We start from the raw sequence: 23,689 nt of genomic DNA on the forward strand, positions 1-23,689 counted from the left end.
GCAAGAGTAATGAAATCATTGGTGAAACAATGGACCAGGTGGGGGCAGTTGGACTATGTAATAGATACTTGACAATGCTTGCACAAATAGGGTATTATTAGAGTTATCAGTGCACAACCCATGCCATAGGGTAAATAGGCGTAATATGTCATACCAAGCTGGTCGTCGTTCTACATATTCATATACATGATTTAAAAGCTTTTATGGATAAAATTTATAGTATTTAAGTTACTATACCTGTTGCTTCACAGTATTGAAAATATTCGTTGTATGTATCAGATTTAATTGAAATAAGCATATGCAGTCACACACTGTTGTAATATTTTTCCGCCTTACTGAGAAGTGCCTCATCCCATTATACAACCTTTATTTCAGGTTCTACTGGACGTCAGTCCTAATTGATAGAGGGACCAGGGAGGTGGTTTTTGTGTTAACTTTACGTATTCGATGTGTGAAATAGCCCTAGTTCGGAATATCTTTTTGGGAGATTGTAATTATTGGTTATGTTTTAGGTATGAATGTCTATAGTTAAGAATACGACATGTAAACTCTGGTATATGTCTAGTAGAAATCCCGATGAATGTTTATGTTTTCCACTGCAATTGAACTATAGTTGTGTATGATTTACACCCGTATGTCCCTGTTTAGGGCGGGTTGTTCATGTATGTTTTACAGGTGCAGGTATTCTGTATTTGTGATAACAGTACTGGTCCGTATAAAGGGTCGGGTTGTTACAAGCCGCATGATAAGGTCCAACTTATTCAAAATAGAATCAATGCAGCTCAGAGTCGGCAGAAAAGCTATGCAGATACCGAGAATTTGAATTTAAAGTGGGTGACCATGTTTTTTTGAAAATAGCACCACTGAAGGAAGTCATAAGGTTTGGGAAGAAGGGTAAGTTGAGCCCTAAGTTTATTGGCCCTTTTGAGATACTTGAGAAGATTGGGACAATTGTCTATCGGCTAGTTTTACCACCAGTTTTATTCATAATACATGACGTATTTAATGTTTCTATGTTAAGGAAAGATGTCTCAGATCCTTCCCATGTTATCAATTATGTAGAATTAGAATTCAGTGATGCTCTAGCATATGAAGAAGCTCCAGTACAGATCTTAGACAGGAAAGAACGAGAATTGTGTAGTAAGAAAATACCACTAGTAAAAGTCTTGTGGAGGAATCATGCGGTGAAAGAAGATTTTTGGAAACTTGAGGAAGAAATCAGACAAAAATACTCACACCTATTTAGTGGGGTACAGTAGTGATTTGTAAGTTAAATAATAACGATTTTATTTTGTTTAGTACAAAGTAATGAATGTGTAACTGTAATTTAGAATATAGGATAGGTAGTGTTTTGGTTTTGGGAGAATTTTCTTTTATGAGTATATTTGTAATCTCCCAGAACTGCTTATGTAACGACGGTATTCCTCTCCCATAAGTGAGGATTAGTAATAAAATAAGTAGTCCATTTTCTTTTAAAGATGGTGGCAATACAAATAGCAAGTTTTGAGGACGAAATTTTTATAAAGAGGGGAGAATGTAGAGACCCGAAGAATTATAGTAGTTAAATAATAAAAGAAAAGAGCAAAATAGGGAAATATTTAAAGGGAATTTATAGGGTCTCATTGACGAACATAGGGCGCTTGTCGACGAGCATCCTTCTTGGGTTTGTCGACGGGGACATTCATCTCGTCAACAAGAAGTTACCGAGAGGGCCGTTTTCAGTGCCTGAATCTCGTCGACGAGGAGTAGGCGTTGTTGACGAGACTACACTTGGACTTGTCAACGAGGTGACGTGGCTCGTTGACGAGGCCACGTGAACAGCATTTTATATATAGCCCTAAAACGGATTTTTTTGATGGAAATTTCATTTTACAGTCTCTCTCTCTCTCTCTCTCTCTCTCTCTCTCTCTAAAATGGTTTCTCTAACTTCTCTATAAGATTTTGACTCCGTCTCTCCCTGGTTTGACGATCAGAAGCTACCACCATGATCCTGGGGAGATTCTCTATAACATAATTGGAGCGAAATGTTGATTTGAGAAGTTCGGGAACCATCCCAAAACCAGGGCAAGTAGATTATTTGAGTATTTTCAATATTACCTAGTTTATTTGAGGTTAGATTCTGTATTATATGCAAATATACTAGAGCTTTGTGAAGTAAAATCAAGGTCTTATATTTTCAGGAATAGGGTGTTCCTGCAAGCAAGGGTTGAGGATCTCAGTGTGTGGTATTTCAGAAATGCAGGTAAAATGATATATGGATTATAGTCTAGGATTTGAGCATATGTGGATTTGAGAATAAATGTATGCGATAATTATTTAGGTGAAACCAGTTGTTTGATTGGGAGATTATGTGTGTATTATCTCAGGATGTTGAAGTTATAAATACCGCACGTGTGAGACTGTAAATAGTAGTTAGAGTTCAGATAGTCAGGTAAGGAAAATATGCTATGTTAGGAATTTTAGTATGATTATTAGTAAAAATTACATGTTTTACCAGATTATTATTATTCAGATTATAAAATATTTTTTATAGCAAAAAATACAGATTTTAGAGCATGTGAATTTATTTATTTAAATCATGTGGCATGAGCTTATAGTAAATTAGCACAGTATTTATGCGGCAACAAATACCATGTTTTATAGTAAATTAGAAAAAAATATCATGGGATATATATATATATTTTATAGAATGATGAATTTTCAATACATATACAGAGAGAAATTATACAATATATTTAGAAACATGATTTACAGTATACGTATAGAAACCTATATTTTTAGAAATTTCAAATTTCCATGATTTCAGAACCATAACACCTAGTTTATCAGATACACAGATAGATACATAGATAAACAGACATTAAATATTCAGTCAGTTACTCAGATTTTCATATTAGTTTTGTAATGTTATGGTTATTTCAAAATCATGGTAAACCAGTAATATAAAATATATGTTACATATATATTATTAGACCCTAATGGACCAGATTCAGATAGCATAGCACGGTATCGTAGTTATATTCAGTTTTGAGTGCAACCACATAACTCAGATAGTATGTGGATTCAGCAGTCGATCGTGCCTATGTTGTGGACAGGCTCCCTATCAGCCAGAGTTGAGGAAGCCGATCTGACTTTCGGAGTTCAGTTGACTAATCTTGGTCGGCTAGCCAGGATAAGTCCCACCTATAGGTCGCACAACCTTGTCATGAGGGGTTAAATCATGACTTTCAGTTAGCCATCTAGTGAAGTTTACTCAGTTATTATATATATATATATATATATATATATATATATATATATTCATATTTACAGAAACTGTAGACATACCTATGAATATTAGAAGTATTATGAATAGAAAATTCAGAAAAACAGTTTATGTTGAATAACATAAGTATGAGTTATATTGCACATTATTTATACATGTTTTATCAGAATCAACTATTTATGGTATTTCTAAATCCGTTTTTACAAATATGCAAACTCACCTGCTACACACTAGTAATAGCATATCTTGTCTTACTGAGCGTGGTCTCATCCCAGTGATTTAACATTTTTCAAGTGATCCAGCTAGGCGAGCAGATCAGGCTCGCAAATAGAGGGGACTACAATATTGCCCTGTCTGTGGGGTGAGTATTTTGAGAAGTCATTTTTGGAGTAGTCCCTAGGTTCAGTTGAGGGTATTTTTGGAAATGGCTGTATATGCATATTTTAGGAAACTTCTTATACTCTGGTATTGTATATATTGTTATGATTGTATGTATTTTGCTTCCCGCTGTTTAGGTAGTTTATTGGGTTCCAGTTTCCACGGTCCCTATTTGGCCGTGATGATGGTTTGGTTTATTAGAAGGTATCGGAGTAGGGGTGTCATGACCTGCTCATTTTACTCTTTTTTTTTTTTATATTATCAACATTATAAAATCAATACTACATATCCCACAATCCAACTCAGCAGGTTACCATCCACCTGGACCCGTGGGTACCAGGGATATAACAAAACATACAGCAGAAGCCTACGCAGCAGAAAGTATAAAATTATATAAATCTCATCATAATGTGCCAAATACATACCAGAGTACTATAAACACTAACTCTCAATATATATACATCCCAAAAATGGAATCTAGGGACAATTCCCACAAAACCTTAACTGTCCCTACTAAAAACTTACCTTTCGCAGAGGGCAGATAAACAACACTACTTTTGCGGGGCTTTTCCGCTTTCCTATCGGGGGCTCCTGAAAAGTTAATAAAATTTAGGGGTGAGACACCTTTCAGTAAGGGAAATAAACTAATACTAGTGTGTGGCAACATGAGAAATTTGTGTTCAACATGTATCATATATATAACACATTTAGTACTATTTCATCCAATCTGGGAAAACATATATATATAAATCAACATGGCAGAACATACTGCATATTCATAACATATCTTAACTCATGTTATAAGAATAATAATAACATAAAACAATCCTGGTAGGTTAGCTGGCTGTTGTCATGTATTACCCCCACATGACTGGGTTGTGTGGCCTAAAGGCAGGACCTGACAATGGTTGGCCGACCACTGCCAAGTCGATAGTTTAGTCTGTAGGTTCGATGGGTCTACCCAGACTGGTCCGTACACCAGGGGCGATAACAGTACACTTCTCGAAAATAACCACATCGACCATCCAATCTCACACCACTCCGTACAGCGGCGTTAACACAGATATCATGATCACTGGGATCATGGACACATAGCAACGGTACCGTGCAAGTGCTAGCCTAAACCAAGCCAACCAGGTTCTGATATCATATACATATACTGAAATCATGATACATAAATATCTCATTTCATTTATTTTCACATCAATCGTATCATTTCACATATATACATGTATCATAAAAATCATTGGCCTGTACACCGGTATTTCTCATTTTAACATAGCACGGCCCGTACGCCGGCAAACATATCCACATATATATATATATATATATATATATGTACAAAAACATCTCGACCCGTACGCCGGTTTTCCCTCATAAAAATTCACATCATCCACATTCCCAGAAAACAACATTACACAATATTTTTACTCATGCCACACAGTAGATTTTCCATATACTCAACATATGATCATTTTCACAGTATTTTGCAAATATAAAACATACATATATATAAACATATACATTTTCCATAAATCAAATGATAACTATATATATTTATAAGCATTTTCCAAAACAATACTAGTTTAGCTTATCCCCTTACCTGATTTCTGGGAAGCCCCTAATAAAATTGCCCCGCACCCGCAGGGTTCCTAACTCAACACTCTGAATATGAAAAATCCTAGAATTAAAGTTCAATATTTCGAAGTATACAATATTTTCCTCAACTGCCAAAAACTCAAATATTTGGTAGAAAGTTTTCGCCCAAAAGCATTCAAGTTTAACACCTGAGGGGTTCCCTAACCAACACTCTGAAACTGAAAACCCCCAGTATTAAACTTTAGTATTTTCATGCGCACAACATTTCTTCTAATTAGCGCAAGACCAAATATGGCTTAAAAAACCTTACCTCAACTTTGGGATGATTTCCAACTAACTTTCTCCCACGATCCGCTCCAGCAGATTTGGAGAGAACTCCGCCAGGAGCGTCGTGGTGACTTCGGATCGTCAATCTGACGACTGGTGGGGCCGAAAACGTAGAGAGAAGGGAGAGAGAACCGTAGAGAGAGAGAGAGAGAGAGAGAGAGAGAGAGAGGAGAGAGAGGTTGCGTAAAAAAATAATATCTCTCCCAGGTTTTTCATTCTTATAAAACAGGATTTCGTCGACGAGCCTGACCTTCGTCGACGAGTCCTTCACAAATTTCGTCAATGAGACCCTGTGTTCGTCGACGAAATTTAGGCTGCCTCAGAACCTCTCTCGGTATTTTCTCGTCGATGAATACAAGGGATTCGTCGACGAAGCCCTGAAACTCCCCCTTTTTGTTTTTCTCTTCCGAAATGCAATGTCGTCGACAAAGTCTACGGCTTCCTTTTGTTTCCGGTTTCCATTTCCCTTTCCTTATTATTTAAATTTCATTTTTAAATTCGGGTCGTTACAAGGGGGATTTCACAATATATATATATAAGGGGAAAAATGGTATGAAAAATCAAGTCGCTACAAAAATGGCACTGAGAATAAGCTTATCTTGTCTGATCTAGTAGGTTCTTTGAAGGATAGAAGTGAAGATATTAGTGGAGTTGGGACATGGTTTATCACCAGTAACATACTCAAGTAGATAATACCCAGTGAGGAGGGCTTCAAACTGGGCATGCCATTGAGGGAAGGTTGAAGGTTGAAGGTGTGAGGTTTTCATTTATTTGGGTAGTGATAATGAGAGCAATAAGAGGGATCTCTATTGGAGAGGGTGGAGTTGTGATCAGGTTCTCAGGGGAGGAAGGCTCTCATGATACCATGATATAGTTTGAAAATATTGACAACAAAATTCTTATTACTCTGAGGAAGAGTATTTCACCCTCCTAATACAAATGTTTGTATGGAAATATATACAAGTATACAAAATTTATTCTAAGAATGAAAGTTAAAAAATAAGTCTAGCTGTTACAAAGTTTTAACTCCTGATTTGCCTAACTGTTACAAAGTTTTAACTTGTGATTTGCCTAACTGTTACAAAGCTTTAACTCATGATTTGTGGCTGTTACAACCAAATTTACATCCTAATAATCAGGTTATATGATCATGTGCTTGATTTGAGGAGTCCTCCTTTATACCGTTGACGATTTAATATCGAGAGCAAACAATCGAAGCAACAGCACCAAAACCGTTGACTGTTTCTTGCCATCCTGACAAAACCGTCGACGATTTCTCCTACAAACCTGCTGTAAACCACAACTTTTCTACCAAGTGTACTTATTGTACATGCATTCCACTTAATATATGAGTGACATATCATAACATATTTTTATTATTGGGTATTATATGATCATTTTTAAAAATAATTAAAATTAAAAATATTGGTATTTCATTAACAATTATTTTAATTATTTATAATTAAACTTTAAATATTTTCTAGTAAAAAATAATATAAGATTATTATTTTAATTAATAATAATATTTTTATTAATGTATATTTATAACATATTATTATCATATTAAATTATGATAAAAATAATATTATTAATTAACTTTAATATTTTAATTCATTTAATGTTATTTTAAATTAATAAATAGTTCTAGAATTGAATTATAATAACTTATATGTATTTTCAATATATTTTAAATAAAAATGCTAATATTTTTATAATTAAAATTTTAAGTAATAATAAAATTAATTTTATAATTAAAGTTCAATATTTTGTACTAACTAAAATAATATAATATTACTTATTAATTAACAACAATCTTGTTTTTAATGTATATTTATAACATATGATTATCACATCAATTTATATTAAAAATAGTATTAATAATTAAATTCAAATTTTTAGTTTATTTAATTTTAATTTTAATTTTAATTTGTTGATGATTTTTTTATTTATCCTAAAATTTAATTATACTTTATTAATAATTAATAGGTTATAATGCATAATAAAATAATGCATGTTTAATTTTCAAGAAACAAATCAATTAATAATTATGTTAACTGTTATTTTTTATTAGTATTTAAATATTTTTATTGACTAAAAATAATATAATATTATTTTTTGATTAACTATAATCTTGTTCTTTTTTATATTTACATTTGATTATCATAAAATTTAAGTTAAAAATAATATTATTAATTAAATTAATATTTTAAATTTTTAATATTAATTTAAATTAACAGATGGTTCTTCTTTTTCATTCTAAAATTGTATTATGCTTCATTAATAATTAACATATTATAATACATAATTATCTTCTAACATATTTTTAAAATTATAAAATAGTCACTAAATTTTCTAACATATTTTTAAAATTATAAAATAGTCACTAAATTTTCTTATATTTATAAAATTAACCACATCTATGAACAATCTCACTTATGAGTGGCCAAATAGTTATTTTTGATTGTTTCTCAAAATTCACTAAAATAGTTATAAAAAAAAAAAAAAAAAAAAAGAAGTTATTCTGCAAAAGCACTTTTTATAAATAGTTTTCGTAGTATAAGTCAAACACAACTTTTTTTATAAAAGTATTTATTTTAAGTGATAAATACTATAAGCATTTCTTTCTAAGTGCTCCTAAACAGACCTAAGGACATGTTTGACTTGTGGAATGGAATGGAACAAAATAAGAAAGGAATATAATGATAATTTGAATGCAGAATAAGATTTCTAGTCTCAATCCCAAGAATCCTTTCTATTTTTACGTACCAAACGTGTAGTAAAAATTCAATACATAGAAATCCTTTCTTGTATTATAATGCAATGTTTGGCACCTTAAGATATGGATAAGGAGTATAATAGATTACAAAGTAGTTGGATGACAAATATGTAGAAATATAATGACCAATTCCTCTTTATTTTTAAATTGCATTAACATTTATTATTATTTTTTCATTTACATTAGCTTAGTCAATTTTTCATTTTTCTTTTTAGAAAAATTCAGATTAAATTATTTATTTTTTCATTCAATCTTCCACTTAAGTAGGGTTCATACCTTATTAGTCATTTCCTCTCCATCAATTACCTCTCAAAAAAGGAAAATTTGAAGTATTTAATTTGGTCACATTGTAATCAAGAGGTATTAGGCCAATTGTACACAATGAAAAGAGTTGATTTTGTGAATTTTTTTTTCAAAAAAAAAAAAAAACAAATAAATTTGGTGTAGTTCTGTTTTCTTTGCTTGAATTTCAATTAAAATGCAATTATTTTGTACACATGGATATGTAAAAATACCTGTTTCGATATCATAATAATTGAAAAAATATTCACCATTCCAACCTCTCTTAAGAACAGAGAGGAGGAATTGAGGATATTCTATAGGGTAATTTTTTTTTAGTTATTTTTGAAATTTTAAATTCAAAACTCAGAAAAGGGGATCGATGCCTTCCCATAAAAACCTGCAATAATTGCTGAGGGAAAAACAAAACAATTAACTAATTCATATACACAAGGAACAAAAAGGTTCACTTTGGGTGATGCAAGAAGTTAAAAGAAAAAAGGGATTATGGGAGAAAAGCGGCGTAACCCGTTTCAAGAGCAGATGGGTCAATGGATTTTCTTGAGAAAATGCAAGAAAAGTTGCAGCTATGCCCATATTCTCTTCTTTGGGACAAGATCTGATGTTTCTACCTTATCGATTTTCGCAGCAACGATAAAATCATTCATGCTCAAACCCCCTGCAATTTAAGTCAAAAAAAAAAATAAAAATTGAAGGTTAGGTATAATACATATGGATCTTTACTTCATCCAAATCATTAAAAACTCAAGAGATAAACTTGTGATCTGATGAGGTGCAAAACCAAATCATCTGATCCAAGTAAACTACATAAAAGTTAATTTTGGAAAAACAAAAATGTTCATATGTGCAAATCCAAATGTAAAAGAATTAAGAAGTAAGAACCCTGAATCATCAAATTCTTTTCAGCTTACATAGCACATGAAGGTTATGGCAAGTTGGCAATACTTAAGTATCAGTATTAGACAGCCCTATCCAAATTCAAGCTTTTTCTGTATACAGTGTCAAGATATAAGATTCAATTAGCTTGAACCATTAAGACTTGTTTGGAACTTGGAAAAAGTTAGAGAAAAGAAAAGCAAGATAGGAAGAAATCCATTTTTCATGTTTGGTTTATTAAGGAAAGTTATAAAATTAAAAATATACCAAATCAATGAATAGAAGTTTGATTTTACATATCATTAACATATGATTTTTCTAAATTTTTTACTTAAATTAGAATAATTTTTATTTTAACAATATTTGATAAAGAGAGAAAATATAATAGAAAATGAATTTCCTTCACATTTTCATTTTTTTTTTTCCATCTCCCAAACAAAATCTTGATCAAACAAAGGGTAAGAATATGAGAATTGATAAACAATGAAAAATTTATTCTGTAAACTGTCATGATAGGGTTCAAAAGAAGGCCTGCTAAATTATTTGAAATCATGAAAAATCAATAATTTAACCCACTGCTCGACTAAACTCAAAACATTGTAAAATTGCTACAATTAACAGCTTATTTCAATTAAAATTCCCAACTAGAAATCCAGTAATGCCATATCAAAATGCTGGGAACAGAACATTTTAGTAATATTGAGGACAAACTATATATAACCCATGGGAAACTATTCATTTAAATCCGTAACTCTCTGTTTGGGTGAAGGATTTTGCGACAGAAATGAAAAGAAAAAGAAAAGAAGACAGAAAAAAACTTTGCATTGCGTTTTCTATCTCAATTATTAATAAGAATTAAAGTCTATTCAAATGTAATACAAAATTAAGAAAAATCAAAGATTAATGGCATGAAAAACTGAAAAATGATGTTCATTAATTTACTCTAAGTTTCATTCTTTCCTATTTTCTTATGCAACCAAACAAGAAAAAAGTGGTTTCCTTTATATCTTTCTTTTTTTCCCTTTCATATTTTCCAAGTTCCAAACAGATCCTCGCTCAAACTGAAGCTTCAAAAGCAGCTTTTAACAGACCAAACAAGCATATTATCCTAGCTCAGAAATTTGCATAATTTATTTATATGTTTCCCATTTTCAGTTTATTTAGGTATGAATGTGATTCTTCTATACCTCAGGTTCCTAGCAAAATCACATTAACAGAAGAAGCTGAGTGAAATAAACAGACAAACAGTTCTCATTAGAAATTTAGAATCAACATTACCTATGGAAGCAGTCCAAAGTTCAGCTCTAACTTGATTGGGATGTTCCAAGTGAAGATTTGGGAAATGGCCTGCAGCTTCTGCAACCTTGTAAATTCTATTCACAAGTTCAAGCCCACATCTGAAGTCCCTCAATTTCCAGAGACACTGTAATTTAAGTGCCCCCTCTTCATCCAAAATTCTCCACCCAACAACCTAGAGTGAAAAAAATTACACTAACTATGAAAATAAGGAAGTGTTTTGAAGTACGGATTCTGGGGCTTTGGACCTTTAGTTCGGATTTGTATGGAATTGGGGGGAAAAATCAATACAAATTTACAGTTAGTTTCGGTCAAATCCACACAAATCTAAATTCAAGGCCCGAAGTTCATGCTCTTGAACTTAAGGGAATGTAAAAGAAATAAACAGCAATTATACTAGATTTCTGATAACTACATACAGGCTCTTGGGATTTTTTAAGATCTGTGAGCCTCTGATAAAGAAGAAAGTCAAGATTAGCTGTCGATGCTTTGCTTTTTCTTTAGGTAATCAAGTGAAAATTTGAACAAACAAATTGGGTGGAGAAGTTTTACTAGCTAATTGCTTCACTTGAAGAGAGAAAAAAAAAAAGGAAAAGAAATACAAAAGTTAGGAAGTTATGACTTGTTTGGTAAGCAAGAAAAAAATAAGATGAAATGAAATTGATCTTTATAATTTTACACATGTGCAGTTTTACATTTCCACATACTTGCTAAATAACTTTTCATTCAATTCCACTTTCATTCCATTCTAAGTTACCAAATATTGGGTCATTACCAATTTTGATTAAACTGGCAACTGAAATCGATCAAAGTCTCATCTAATTCAGCCAATTATGAGACTGTCAAAATGCAAAACTTCTCAATTTCGACATTCTCACAGCACCTCATATGAAATTCCAAAACAGAGAAGATAGAACTTCAGACTTCTGAACAACTGCTACTGCTATTCACGCGGCTACTGAAATGAAATTTAAGAACAGGAAACCAAAATATTCAACTTATTGGGACGAAACCAATTAGTTGATTTTTTGCCATTTCAGTAACTCACGAGACAAAATTCCAAACCACAGAACCTAAAATCAAGAACTTATACAAGAAAGACATTTTTGGATGCAGCAATTTTGCTGCTTCAAACATCATGCTGAAAGTTCTATTTTGCAGGATTTTGCTCAAACAACTACTAGTCGAACTTCAAAGAAGTCTAATTCTGCCATTTCCGCGGCTACCAAATACAAAGCAGCTGTCCAAATCCCAAGATTTCCAAAAAGAAATTATATAAAAAAATGTAATTGGGTTTCTCAGTTTCGCCATTTCCAAAGCACCTCGGACGAAATTACAAACCAGAGATTTTATTAAAACAGCTTTTCGAAACAGATTGTTATTGCTGTTCCCAAATTAAGCTGCTGGCATGAAGTAAAGGAGCAGGAATCCAAAAGCTTCACCTTCTTGAGAAGCCGTTTCAGAAGTTCACGAGACAAAATTCCAAGCTCTAAGTCATGGAAGCTAAGATTATGAACAGATACTCAAAGGGGCGCGAAATAAAAACACAATCTAACCTTGTTTAAGAGCTTCTGAGCATCTTCCTCCGACATGGGAGGCTGCGAGGGGGGCACCGGAGAGCAGTGCTGTCGCGCGAGAGAGAGCGCGGAGAGATCGGGAATGAGGATTTTGTGCTCGGTGTCGACGTTGCCCAGCACCTTCTCCCCGAACCCACTCTCTATCTCCGCCGGGAACGGGTCTCGCGCCCCAAATTCCCCCAACATGTCGCCCCCCAGGGCCCGAGTTCGAACCCAACTTCGATTTTTCATGAGTCCCGGAAGGCGGTGGCGAGAGAGAGAGATTAGAGACTTTTGGATTGAGTGAGGACCGGGACAACGCGGAGATACACAGGCGGAGAAGCAAAGGGGGGTGGTGGTGGCCATGGAGGTTCTGGGGATTCTTCCACTCTGCCTCTACCCCTAGCAAGCCGCTTTGCAAGATTTTACTCTGTAAGAAAAATCTGTACAAGAATTACCTTGTCCAAAAAGAATCGCTATGTTTGTGATTATTCTAGTTTGAATTCCATACAACTCGATTCAATTTTAAGAACTCAATTAAAACTCAATTTATTTTAAAATTAGTGAACTCAAATTTGATTTAATTGTAAATTCTTAAGTTTTATGTTCAACTCAATTATATTTGATTACTAATTAATATTAAACATATGTGAAAAAAGATATATAATGCATATGTGCTACACAAAATATTTTATAACATATATATTATTTATCTCATGTATTATAAAATTAAAACTCAATTCATTAATTTGAGCTTAACTCAAACTTGAATAAACTCGATTCAAATCGAGTTAAATAGCGAGTTAAATCTAATTAGCTCCTGACTCGGTTACGCTCTTGGATAACTAGCATTGAAGATTTTAAAATTAATCTTTGTACATTCATCCCATTAAGCCCCACTAACTACAAGATAATAAAAATAAAAAATAAAAATAGTATCTTAAAAAATATTAAATCGGCTATTAGAAGTAGCGATGCATCTATACAAGTTATTTTAAATGAGTTTGATAAGTGCAACCAATGGTTGGACATTATTTTCAAGACACGTTAAGTTATTAAAATTCTTTACTATTATATTAGAAATCTTACATTTAAATTTTGAGAAAGATGAAAAGGAATATGAGATGAAAGATCGGTTAATTCCTGTTATGTAAGTTCACACTTTAAAGCTCCAATCAATCAAAACAATACCTAAACATACATGTAGATGAGTTTCAAATAATATTTTGAACCTCGAAATTCATGTCTTAAATTTAAACTTACAATTGATTTGAATAAAATATAATTTAAAGTTATATTAAGTTTTATTCATATTCACTTGAAATCCAAATGTTTTAGAGATGTAAAATTTTTTCACTTACAAGTTTATTGTTTTGTTTGATGGAGGGCCGTTCTACCAAAAGGGGAAAAGAAAAAGATATTGAAGGCTATTTTGAATTGAATTTCTCCCCAAAAGTTGAAACATGGTAATTATTAAATGAACAAAGGAGGCTAATAACACCTTCTCCCCAAAAGTTCAAACATAAATGTCATTCTGTTTATCTTCCTTTCTTTTTTTTTACCTTATTTACACTTTCCTAGCTTTCTAATAATCATAAAACCTCCAAAATATTTAAAAATCTAACATTAATACCTCTTGAGATTTGTTTGTTACTCATTTACTCTTCATATTTGCTTATAATTTTTTTTTATTACATAGGAACTCTAACCACCAATGAGCCCTTCGGATCCCTTGGTGCGGTATCAAACCTACGGATCAACGTCCTCTGCTCCCAAATCTCGCTAATTAGGGCAAAGTTCGAAATGCAGACACAGCTTCTGCGCATCAATTAGATGTTCGACCAACTTGACCTCCGAGACATATCTCCATTACCATTTATGGCTCCCACCGGCTCACAAAGAACTCTCATTATCCACGCTCCTCGGTGACTCACAGAGCAAACTATCACCATCCACAGTTCCCACTGGTTCACAGAGTAAACTCTCACCATCTACAGGTACCGCAAGCTCCGTGGGTGTCCCTACCTAAAATTAAACCCCCGATACTCTTTCTTACTTACTGATATCTTTCCACCGTGTCATGCCCATGGAGGCATATTTGCTTATAATTTTATTCTTATAAATAACATTGCAAACCAAACATAGTCTTAGTAATTGACGCAAGTCACGCAATCATCCATTTTGAATCACTTTATATTTGCTAAATATTTATTAAAACTAAAACATTTAACTAATTTACAAGTTCGTCAATTAAATTCAACGGGTGGAATGCATTTACAAGTTTTTAATTGAGTTTTAATTTTGAGTACAAACTATAAAGGCATTGCAGACTCATTTGATTTAGCAAGTTTAGCTTTGAACAATACCCAGTACAAGACAAACTTGGGATGTATAGATTAAACAAAGACAATTAAGATCTAAACAGAAACTTTATTTTTTTTTAATAGCCTTCATTTTGCTCATTCATCATCAACTTCTACAATCTAGAATTTGTCCTTTTTCCATCTAAGCAAACAAATATATTTTTCTAATGACTGAATTCCAATATGGACAAATCCTTCAAACCTACCTACGCGACACTAAATCAAAAAGCCTATTGACGCATCTCTAGTAATTCACCAGGCAAACCATAAGTGAGCAATCAAATCTAGAATATTGGAATCATCATAATCCAACTTCATCCTTACCACTTGAGCAAACCCAATTGGATCATCAACACAAATATCTTAACCCTCAATTTTTGGAAATGTTTGCATCTTTGGAGGGGACGTAATCTCATGATCACATTCCTATAATGCCTAATCTCTCTCTCTCTCTCCATCTGTCTCTGGGTGTGTGCACGCACATGTGTGGCTTTCTTATAGATGATTATCCCAAAATCACAAATAAATTTCCTGAACAAAATCAATCTTACATATCCATGTAAAAAACAATATGAAGACAGTGCCTGAGAAATTATGAACATACAAATACTCCTAAGAGCGAAGAGGTTCGCAATAGCAGCCGACATATTATACACAAACGGTTAATAATCCACAAAATGAGAAGATGAACTTCCATGGTTACAGGGAGAATGGCTTTCTATACACATCGAATAGTTCATTCGCAGTTAACTGTGGCTCCTGCAGAGACAAAATACAAGCAATGTCCAAACATTAGCTGAATAATTTGCAATGGGGAAGGCAAAATAAGTTTTTCTGACATATATAGGGAGTAGCAATATCCACAGAATCTTAGATTTACTGCACAACTTCCATTTTGTTGATGAGTTTTCACTTAATTCTCTTTAATGCGTGAAAAATAATTGTTTCACCATAGAAAATTTGTGACAAAATGCTTTTTTTTCCCCTCTTGAATACAAGTGAGAAACTTTTTGTTTTGTCATTGTATACATACTAGCCTAAGGGTTTGTTCGTATCAAAGATTTTGTTTGCGGAAAGGAAAGGAAAATAAGAAAGAAACTTATTTTCCATTATTTTTCTCTCAATATTTTTTTCTATTAAAAACAAAAAAATTATTCTATCATCATTAAAAATTAACAAAAATCAAATGCTAATGATGATTAGAATCAAAATTTTGTACATTAATTATCTATACATTTTTTTTTTCCTTTCTTACTTTCCTAAACCAATTGAATTCCTCAAATTTTCCTTGTCCCTAATATTTTCCAAGTTCCCGAGGGTGGAATATGGAATTTTTTCAAGGAAAGTGAGACAAGGAAGGGACCAAAAGGCTCTCCCTCTAAGTGTGTGTGTTTTAAATTCAATGTTTGGCTTGTAGATTCAATAGCTTTCAAAATTTTGGTATCATCTTTTTTTGTCTATGTCAGCATTCTAGACAATAACGGCAATGCACATAAGAACCTTTACAAGTTTATGTAATAGATATGCACAAATCAATGAGGAAAAGACACAAATGTACCTGTCTTGACAAACCACCAAGGCTCCCTCCTGTCAAAAGCATTGTAAGAAGAGTCGTAACTCCTCCACCAGTATCTTTATCTGTATTACGAATGGTAGACCGCATGGAATTCAGCATGTTACCATATGTAGTTACATGTCCACGCTCAATTGCTTGGATAAAAGCAAATGTCATTGCACCTGTCGAAGTAATCTTTGATAGAGCCTGTGAAAAATAGAATACTAGATCAGATTTTGTGCTTCACTTGTGTGATGAAAGAAGGATGAAAAAAATAACCATATTTGATTTAACCAAATGGAGGAGGACAAAATTTAATCGAATGCCCAAGACTTTACCGATGTATCAGCAGAGGTTTGATCATCATCACAACCACTGAAGGATATGACTTCCCCACCACTAGTTCCTTTCCATACACCTGATCGAGGGCGGTGATCCTCCCATGAATAACGCCCACCTCTTTGCACAGAGAAAAAGAAAGATTTCTATAAGTAAGCCAAGCTTTGATTGTTATAAAAAGAAATGAAATTAAAACATGTTCATTTTTAATTATATTTTGGCTGAGGCCTGTTAAGTTCTTTTTACTATGAAAGGAAAATCAAATATTGAGTAGAACATATACCCCCCCGCCAAAAAAGGACAGACCTGTCCATCCTGCAGAGGAATGGTAAATCCAACACGGTGCCACTATGGCAAGCATCTATAATTGCATGAAGCTTAACCCCATTAGGAAGAGGCCTGACAATTGTTGCATTGATTTCATCATCCACAATCATTCCATTAGTTTCAAAGTCCAATGGACAGAGTGTTTCATCATAACCATCTATCTCATCACCAGTGTAGTTTCTTTGCTGTGAACCATGACCAGAATAATGGAAAACCAGGGAATCTCCCGATTGACAGCCTTGAACAAGCCAAAATAACGCCATTCTCATGTTGTGTTTCGTTGGACGCCTGTAAGGATCTATTTCTTCTTCTACAAATTAACTTCCAGAAAAGGATGAAATTAGAAGTAACCAGAACCCATTAAGTAATATATATCAAATGACATTTTCTTTCACAAATTTTACTTTTGAGGAAGTGTCTTGCTTCAAATTAGTCATTATGAAACAACATGATAAACAAAGTTTATCATACATATAAAAAATTGATCGAATGCAATTATTACTCATACGAGATTTAAACAAGGGGACCATAAAAACAAACCAAAACAAAGACACTCCCCAATCCCACTCTTAACATAAGCAGTCACTGATACATAAAGAAAGTTGGATATGATTAGTACTTGCAAAACAACAAAGAAGTCAACTAATATTCATTCCTTAATTGGAACATAGACATAACCAACTCTCTCTCTCTCTCTCTCTCTCTCTCTCTCTCTCTCTCATACACATGAGCATGCACACACACTAACAAACAAAAACATATGATGCAACGTATTATAGGTTCATTTTTATACCTGGTTGACTACTAAAAAGATTTTTGTCTTACAAAATTTATTTAAGCCCCACATGGGAAAAAAAGAAAGGAGGATGATGTAGAACGGGATGGGGTGACCTAGTCCTACCAATTTCAACCCTCACAAACAAGCATACACACTCAAGACACTTCAAATTAAGAATTCCGTTAATCAACATAAACACATTAATTCAGAGGGCATTTCACATGTTCTAGGATTTTTAAAAGGTGTATGATGCTATCCAAAAATAAGTCCCAATTGATTCTTTCAAAAAGATATTAAGTTAAATGTGGAAAGATGCAATTTCAATGTTTCAAGAATTAAATTCTAAGCTTAGCACAGCAATATTCCACAGTTGATTTCAAGCTCGCGAGCTGAAATATTGAAGTCTATGGATGCAAAGGCTTAACAAATATGAAATTTCATATTTCCAACAAAGGCTTCAATATAAAATGAGGGTTCAAATAAGTGCTGAATTTACCAATAATATAATGGATGACTCGACGATATTCTACACAAGTTAGTTCACGCCTTAAGTTCTTCGTACAAGCTTTGAAATACCAACGAATGCAGCAATGCAATAGAGTGATGGTGGCCGTGTGGGGATATGAAGGTGCTGGCCGTGTGGGTGTATTTGGGTGGAGATCGTGAGAGTGGGATAGGGATGGAGTCGCTGGATAGAATGGTGGTCTCTCACCACCTGATCTCCGAGGAGAACAATGCAGCCTCTCACTACACAATCACAAGGATTGGACAAAGCTTAACAAGCTTCACAAAGGAAAAACCTTTTTAATTTACTAACAATACTTTTTTTTCTCTCTCTACATAGTTTTTACAATGAAGGGGTACATATATAGCTAGCATTGGGGGGGGGGGGGGAAGCACTAATAAGCTTAGCTAGCATAGGGGGACAAAGACATTAAACAACTAACAATTCCTATACAAGCATGGGAGACACAAATAATGAAGACACCAACTTACTAGACACAATGAATACTCACAACAACTTACAACCCTCCAACTTACAAGACACATTAAATACTAAGCACAATTTACTAACACACAACTTACTAAGGACAAGCACATGCAAGCAAGTTGTCTTACATGTTTATAAATTAAATACAAAATAAAAGTCAAAGGGAGGCCAAATTCCCTACTGGCGCAATGAAGCTGTGTGGGGCCAACATGGGTCTTGAGCTCAGACTTGTGTCGGCATAACAACTCAGGTCTTCTCATGCTGAAATTTTTTAGAATACTCCATGTGTACCTTCAAGAATTATAAACCAATGTGGACATCGGGTGACTGACCATGTGTCACCATGTAGGCGAAGGATAAGGGTAAGGGCTGCTGATCCCCATCATCTCTCTCGGGCCCAAAAAAATTCTTCTCCGAAGAATGAAAAGTGAAGTACTAGGAGTACAATTCCTGGTTTAGATGAAGGAGGTCTTCTTTCAAAATCCAGCTACCCTCAGAAAGTGGTTTACCTCTCCACTTGACCAAGAACTTTCGATATGAACCTGCTCGTGTGAATGTTGTCTTGTAATCCAAGATTTCTTCAATTTCATCACCATTCTTGGGTATGGGTAAAGGTGGGGGCAAAGGCAATTTAGGGGTTTCAAGTTTATGAGGAGTGCAGAACGGGGTGGGATCACCTGCAAGGTTAGAACTAGAGGGCTCCACAAAAGAATATGCTTCAAGAAATGGGGTTAAATCCTCATCATTAAAAACATTACTGATGCCAAAATCAACAGGAATATCAAGCCCTTGCTAGGATCGAAAGGTTGGAAACTAATTTAGCTCCGGACCAACCTCCAGAAAATCCCAAACAGCCCCGTGAGATTGAACATGAACTTGCTTCTCACCACTCTAGGAAAACAAACAATCCTCCAAGAGAAAGGACACCACCCTTAGAGAGGCCTCCCATCCCTCCTCCAGCAAGACCTCATGCTCCAAGAAGATTTCAGCGTCATGACCCTTATATCCCATATTGGAATGAAGAGGATTATTATGAAGAGGAATTCCAACGTAGGAGACCTTTTCGTAGGGATAATCATGACCCAGAAATGGATGTCATGAAGAGAGCAAAAATTGAAGCCCCTACCTTTGACGGTCAAATGGATCCAAAGATTTTTCAGGATTGGTTAGCTGAAATGGATTCATATTTTGACTGGTATAAGATGCATGATCCACACCGAGTAAGGTTTGCAAAAATGAGACTAACCGGGCAAGCTAAGCTTCATTGGGTAAATGTCGAAAGACAAGAAACTGGCCTAGGTCATAGACCCATATAACATTGGGACTTGATAAAAAATAGATTGACAGAAAAATATGTCCCAATTTCTTATAGGGAACGTCTCATGGATCAACTCTATAGCCTTAGACAAGGTAATATGAGTGTGACTGAGTACATGAGTAAATTTGATGAGCTATCCATTAGGTGTCGGGTAGACGAGCGTATTAGCCAACAGATTTCTAGGTTTAGAATTGGCCTAAAACCTGAACTCAGAAAAGAGTTGTTTCCCCACCACATTGAATCCCTTGAGCATGCTTTAATTTGGCACAAGATTATGAGCAGATGAGTAAAGCTCAATTGGGTAGAAAATTTGGAACCCCCTCCAATGACACCAACCAAAGGAAGGCCACATCTTATGTAAGGACTGGACCTACCAACACTGGTCAAGTTACCTCAAGAGGAAGCAATCCCACAATCCAGCAGCCTTTGGACAAAGGGAAGACTCCTATGAATGGGTCTTCCAAACAAATGTCTGGAAGTGATGTGTGCTATAAGTGTCATAAAAGAGGCCATTTTGCCAAGCAATGCCCCACTAGGAACCTAGCCATTGAAAAGAGGAAGAAGAAGAAGAATCATGAGAAGAACACCCTTACATTCCTGAAGAAGTAACTAGTGAGGATGAATTATCCATAGAAGAAGAAGAAAATGCTATTGTGAATGTAATGCGATGTATCATGGTGACACCTTGAGAAAAAGAGGATTGGCGCTGAACTTCTATTTTTCATACTTATATCAAGTGTGGAAATAAGAGTTGCAAAATGATTATCGGTGGTGGAAGTTGCATGAATGTGATTTCCAAAGTAGCTTCAGAAAAATTATGATTGAAAGTTACACCCCAAGGCCACCAATCCATCATTTCATTGGCTGCATACATATCCATATTTCAAAGTATGCACGAAGAACTTCAGACGAGTTCTAACTATCCTCCAACGCATCCACACGGCCACACCAAAATACCCCCCACACGGCCACTTCCCCTTCATTACATTGTTGCGTTCGTCTTAGTGTTTCAAAGCTTGTTCCAAGGAATTTTCTAGCGTGGTCTAAGACTTGTGTTGAACAACGTCAAGCATCCATAGATTTTTGTGGTAACTTCAATTTCTGTTTGAACCCCTGTTATCTCTTACAGCCCCTGCTATTACTAAACCTTAGTTGTAAATTCTGCACTTTCATATTTGATAAACCCTTTGCCTGAAATTCTGAATTCCAAAACTTGATTAGTACATCTAAATCCTTAGACTTTCAATATTACTGCTTGCTAGTCTAAATCAATAGTGTGGAATATTGTTGTGCTAAACATAGAACTTTCATTCTTGAAATATTGAAATAGCATCTTTTCCACATTTAACTTGATTCTTTTGTGAAATAACTCTTGGGACTTATTTCTAAACAGCATTATACACGGTTTAAAAATTCAACATGTGAAATGAAGTTTGATTATTGTGTTTATTTTAGTTAATTGAGTTCTTAAATCAAAGTGTCTTGAGTGTTGAAATGGGCTTTTCGGGGGGTTGGGGAGGAGGATGAATTTGAAACAAGTTGACTTGAAGAGAATTCAGGAATCATATGCAATAAACCCAATGTCAAGGAATAATCTGAAAATTATTAAAGCAATGCAATACAGATTCGGGTTTTTTCCATCTAATGAAATAAACGAGATTAAATATGGGACTTCAAATAATCAACCAATACTCCCCAAAAATTTTATTCAAATAACGCGATCTAGTCTATAAATTTCAAACAATGAACCAACAACCAAACAGGCATCCATCAGAAGTAACAACCAAAAAGGAACCGATTTAGAATTTCTCATTCAAAAATCAGCAAAAAATAATCAATTAAACGAAAAACAGAACAGATAAATTCTAAGATACGAAAACAAAAAGGCAAAAGGCGAAGTACCAGTGAGCATAAGAATGGAGGACTCAGGAAACTTGAACCGATTGACCAGCAAATACTTCATGCACTTAGCGTCATTAATGCATCCCTTGAGCTCGTGCCGGGTGTTGCGATACGAGACGCCGCAGATCACGGCTCTTTTCCGGCCGTGGGCGGGGGGCGGGGGACCGGGCGGCGCGTGGTTGTAGGGAGACGGAGCCACGGCGGGGGGCGGCGGAGGCGGTGGGTGGTGGAAGGAGGAAGAAGAGGAGGAGTAAGGCGGCGGAGGGAGACTACGGGGATCGGCGATTTGGGTCACGGCGTGGCAGATGGCGCAGCGAATGGACTTTGCTTCCGGCGGCAGCTGCAGCGGCGTCCGGCAGTTTGAACAGTCCACCAACATCAACATGGCCCCTTTCTGCTCTGTTAGAAGAAATCAAAACTCGAAAAATTCCCAATCAATGAGAGAAAGAGAAAGATCAAAATCACTGTTGTCAGAAATCAAAACCAAAGTGGTGGAATGGTGAATGAATGAATGAGAGAGAGAGAGAGAGAGAGAGAGATAGATCGATCAAAGGATTTAAGAAGAGAGAGAGGGTTGACTAATAAATTCGAAGAGAGAAATGAGTGGGAAAGAGGGACGGGGTGGGTCAGAAGCCACATGGGCATAGCGGCCGACCGGGGGTTTGGTGAATTAGGGGTTTTGCTACTCTACCGTCAGCTCTACCCATGTTCCTCCAACCCCGCCAATCACATCCATCCACCTCATGCAATTGAGATTTTGCAGTTTTCCTTTTACTCCTCTGGGCTTTTTATGAGAGAATAAATTAAACGAAACACACCCAAACGTGTCTCCTCACAAGCCTTTGTCTTAGACTTTTTAAATTTTGAAAAACCCTTTTCATTCAAAAAAGCTTAGAATTATTTGGTCGGACCAAAGAGAATAAATTTCAAATTTTGAACAGATTTGTAAGGAACTTTTATGTAATTTTTTATTATATTTTGTCTAAAAGCGTAAAAATTTAAATTCAAAATTTAAGTTCAATATACTCAAATATAGTATTAATATAACTAAATTTTTGACTATAAATTATGGACCGGCAAACTTTAAACATGCAAAAAAAGATTATTATGATGTCTACTTTAGAAGTGAACATGATTCAATTAACTATCAAATTCCTAAAATGGCTAAACTTGTGTTTATTAGAACACCAAATCAAAACTCAATTATCTTGATCAATTAATCAAGCCAATTATTTTGAAATTTGTCCTGCTCAGGCTAAAAATTAGATATATTTAAAAAATACTGTCTGCCAGCATGTAAAAAATTAATATTTCAGGATTTATAAATTTAGATTTAAATTGTTTATAAGAAACCAATGGTCAACTACAATTTTGAAATTTTCAAACCAAAATCAAATCTATTATTAACAAAAGAAAATATATTATTCCTCAATGACTGATAAATTGATTTTTCAAATTTATAGCTTGCAAGCAGGTTTAGCTCTTATGAACATGTTGAAGACTTTTAAAGCATGAAATACTCATCCTCTACTTGGTTTGAGAGACATAAAGTAAGATTTTATTTTTTTTATTCTTTAAAAGGTTGTAAAATACGCATGATTCGAATTTTCCGAGTCTTTATTAATAGAAATGATGAAGAGAATAGTTCAAAAAATTTAAGTTTTATTTTCAAATTCTAGGAGTGCGAGGTTAGTATTTTCCTTTCTATTGTTTTTTTCTGACTATCTATTTTTTTTTCAACAA

At 34.4% G+C, this 23,689-nt stretch overlaps 2 protein-coding genes across 3 annotated transcripts; both read right to left on the reverse strand.

Moving 5' to 3' along the window:
* Nucleotides 1-9,011: 9,011 nt before the first annotated feature.
* Nucleotides 9,012-12,868, reverse strand: LOC131160277 (probable pterin-4-alpha-carbinolamine dehydratase, chloroplastic). The gene is made up of 3 exons (XM_058115748.1): nt 12,374-12,868; nt 10,800-10,992; nt 9,012-9,303 (listed from the first exon to the last, which is right to left on the reverse strand). The coding sequence occupies exons 1-3, from the start codon at nt 12,737-12,739 to the stop codon at nt 9,212-9,214; spliced, it is 651 nt and encodes a 216-aa protein (XP_057971731.1). The 5' UTR covers nt 12,740-12,868; the 3' UTR covers nt 9,012-9,211.
* Nucleotides 12,869-15,241: 2,373 nt separating this feature from the next.
* On the reverse strand, nt 15,242-22,581 carry LOC131160278 (metacaspase-1-like). 2 transcript variants are annotated; one of them, XM_058115750.1, is made up of 5 exons: nt 21,947-22,581; nt 16,937-17,267; nt 16,630-16,750; nt 16,295-16,498; nt 15,242-15,495 (listed from the first exon to the last, which is right to left on the reverse strand). In XM_058115750.1, exons 1-5 carry the CDS (start codon nt 22,329-22,331, stop codon nt 15,436-15,438), a joined length of 1,101 nt encoding a protein of 366 aa, XP_057971733.1. In that variant the 5' UTR covers nt 22,332-22,581; the 3' UTR covers nt 15,242-15,435. The 2 variants fall into 2 exon arrangements, with proteins under 2 accessions (XP_057971733.1, XP_057971734.1); XM_058115751.1 differs by lacking the exon at nt 15,242-15,495 and having other exon boundaries at nt 16,914-17,267; nt 21,947-22,541.
* Between the last annotated feature and the right edge of the window lie 1,108 nt (nt 22,582-23,689).

The sequence above is a fragment of the Malania oleifera genome, chromosome 7 (assembly GCF_029873635.1).
Source record: "Malania oleifera isolate guangnan ecotype guangnan chromosome 7, ASM2987363v1, whole genome shotgun sequence".
NCBI classification, from domain to species: Eukaryota; Viridiplantae; Streptophyta; class Magnoliopsida; order Santalales; family Ximeniaceae; genus Malania; species Malania oleifera.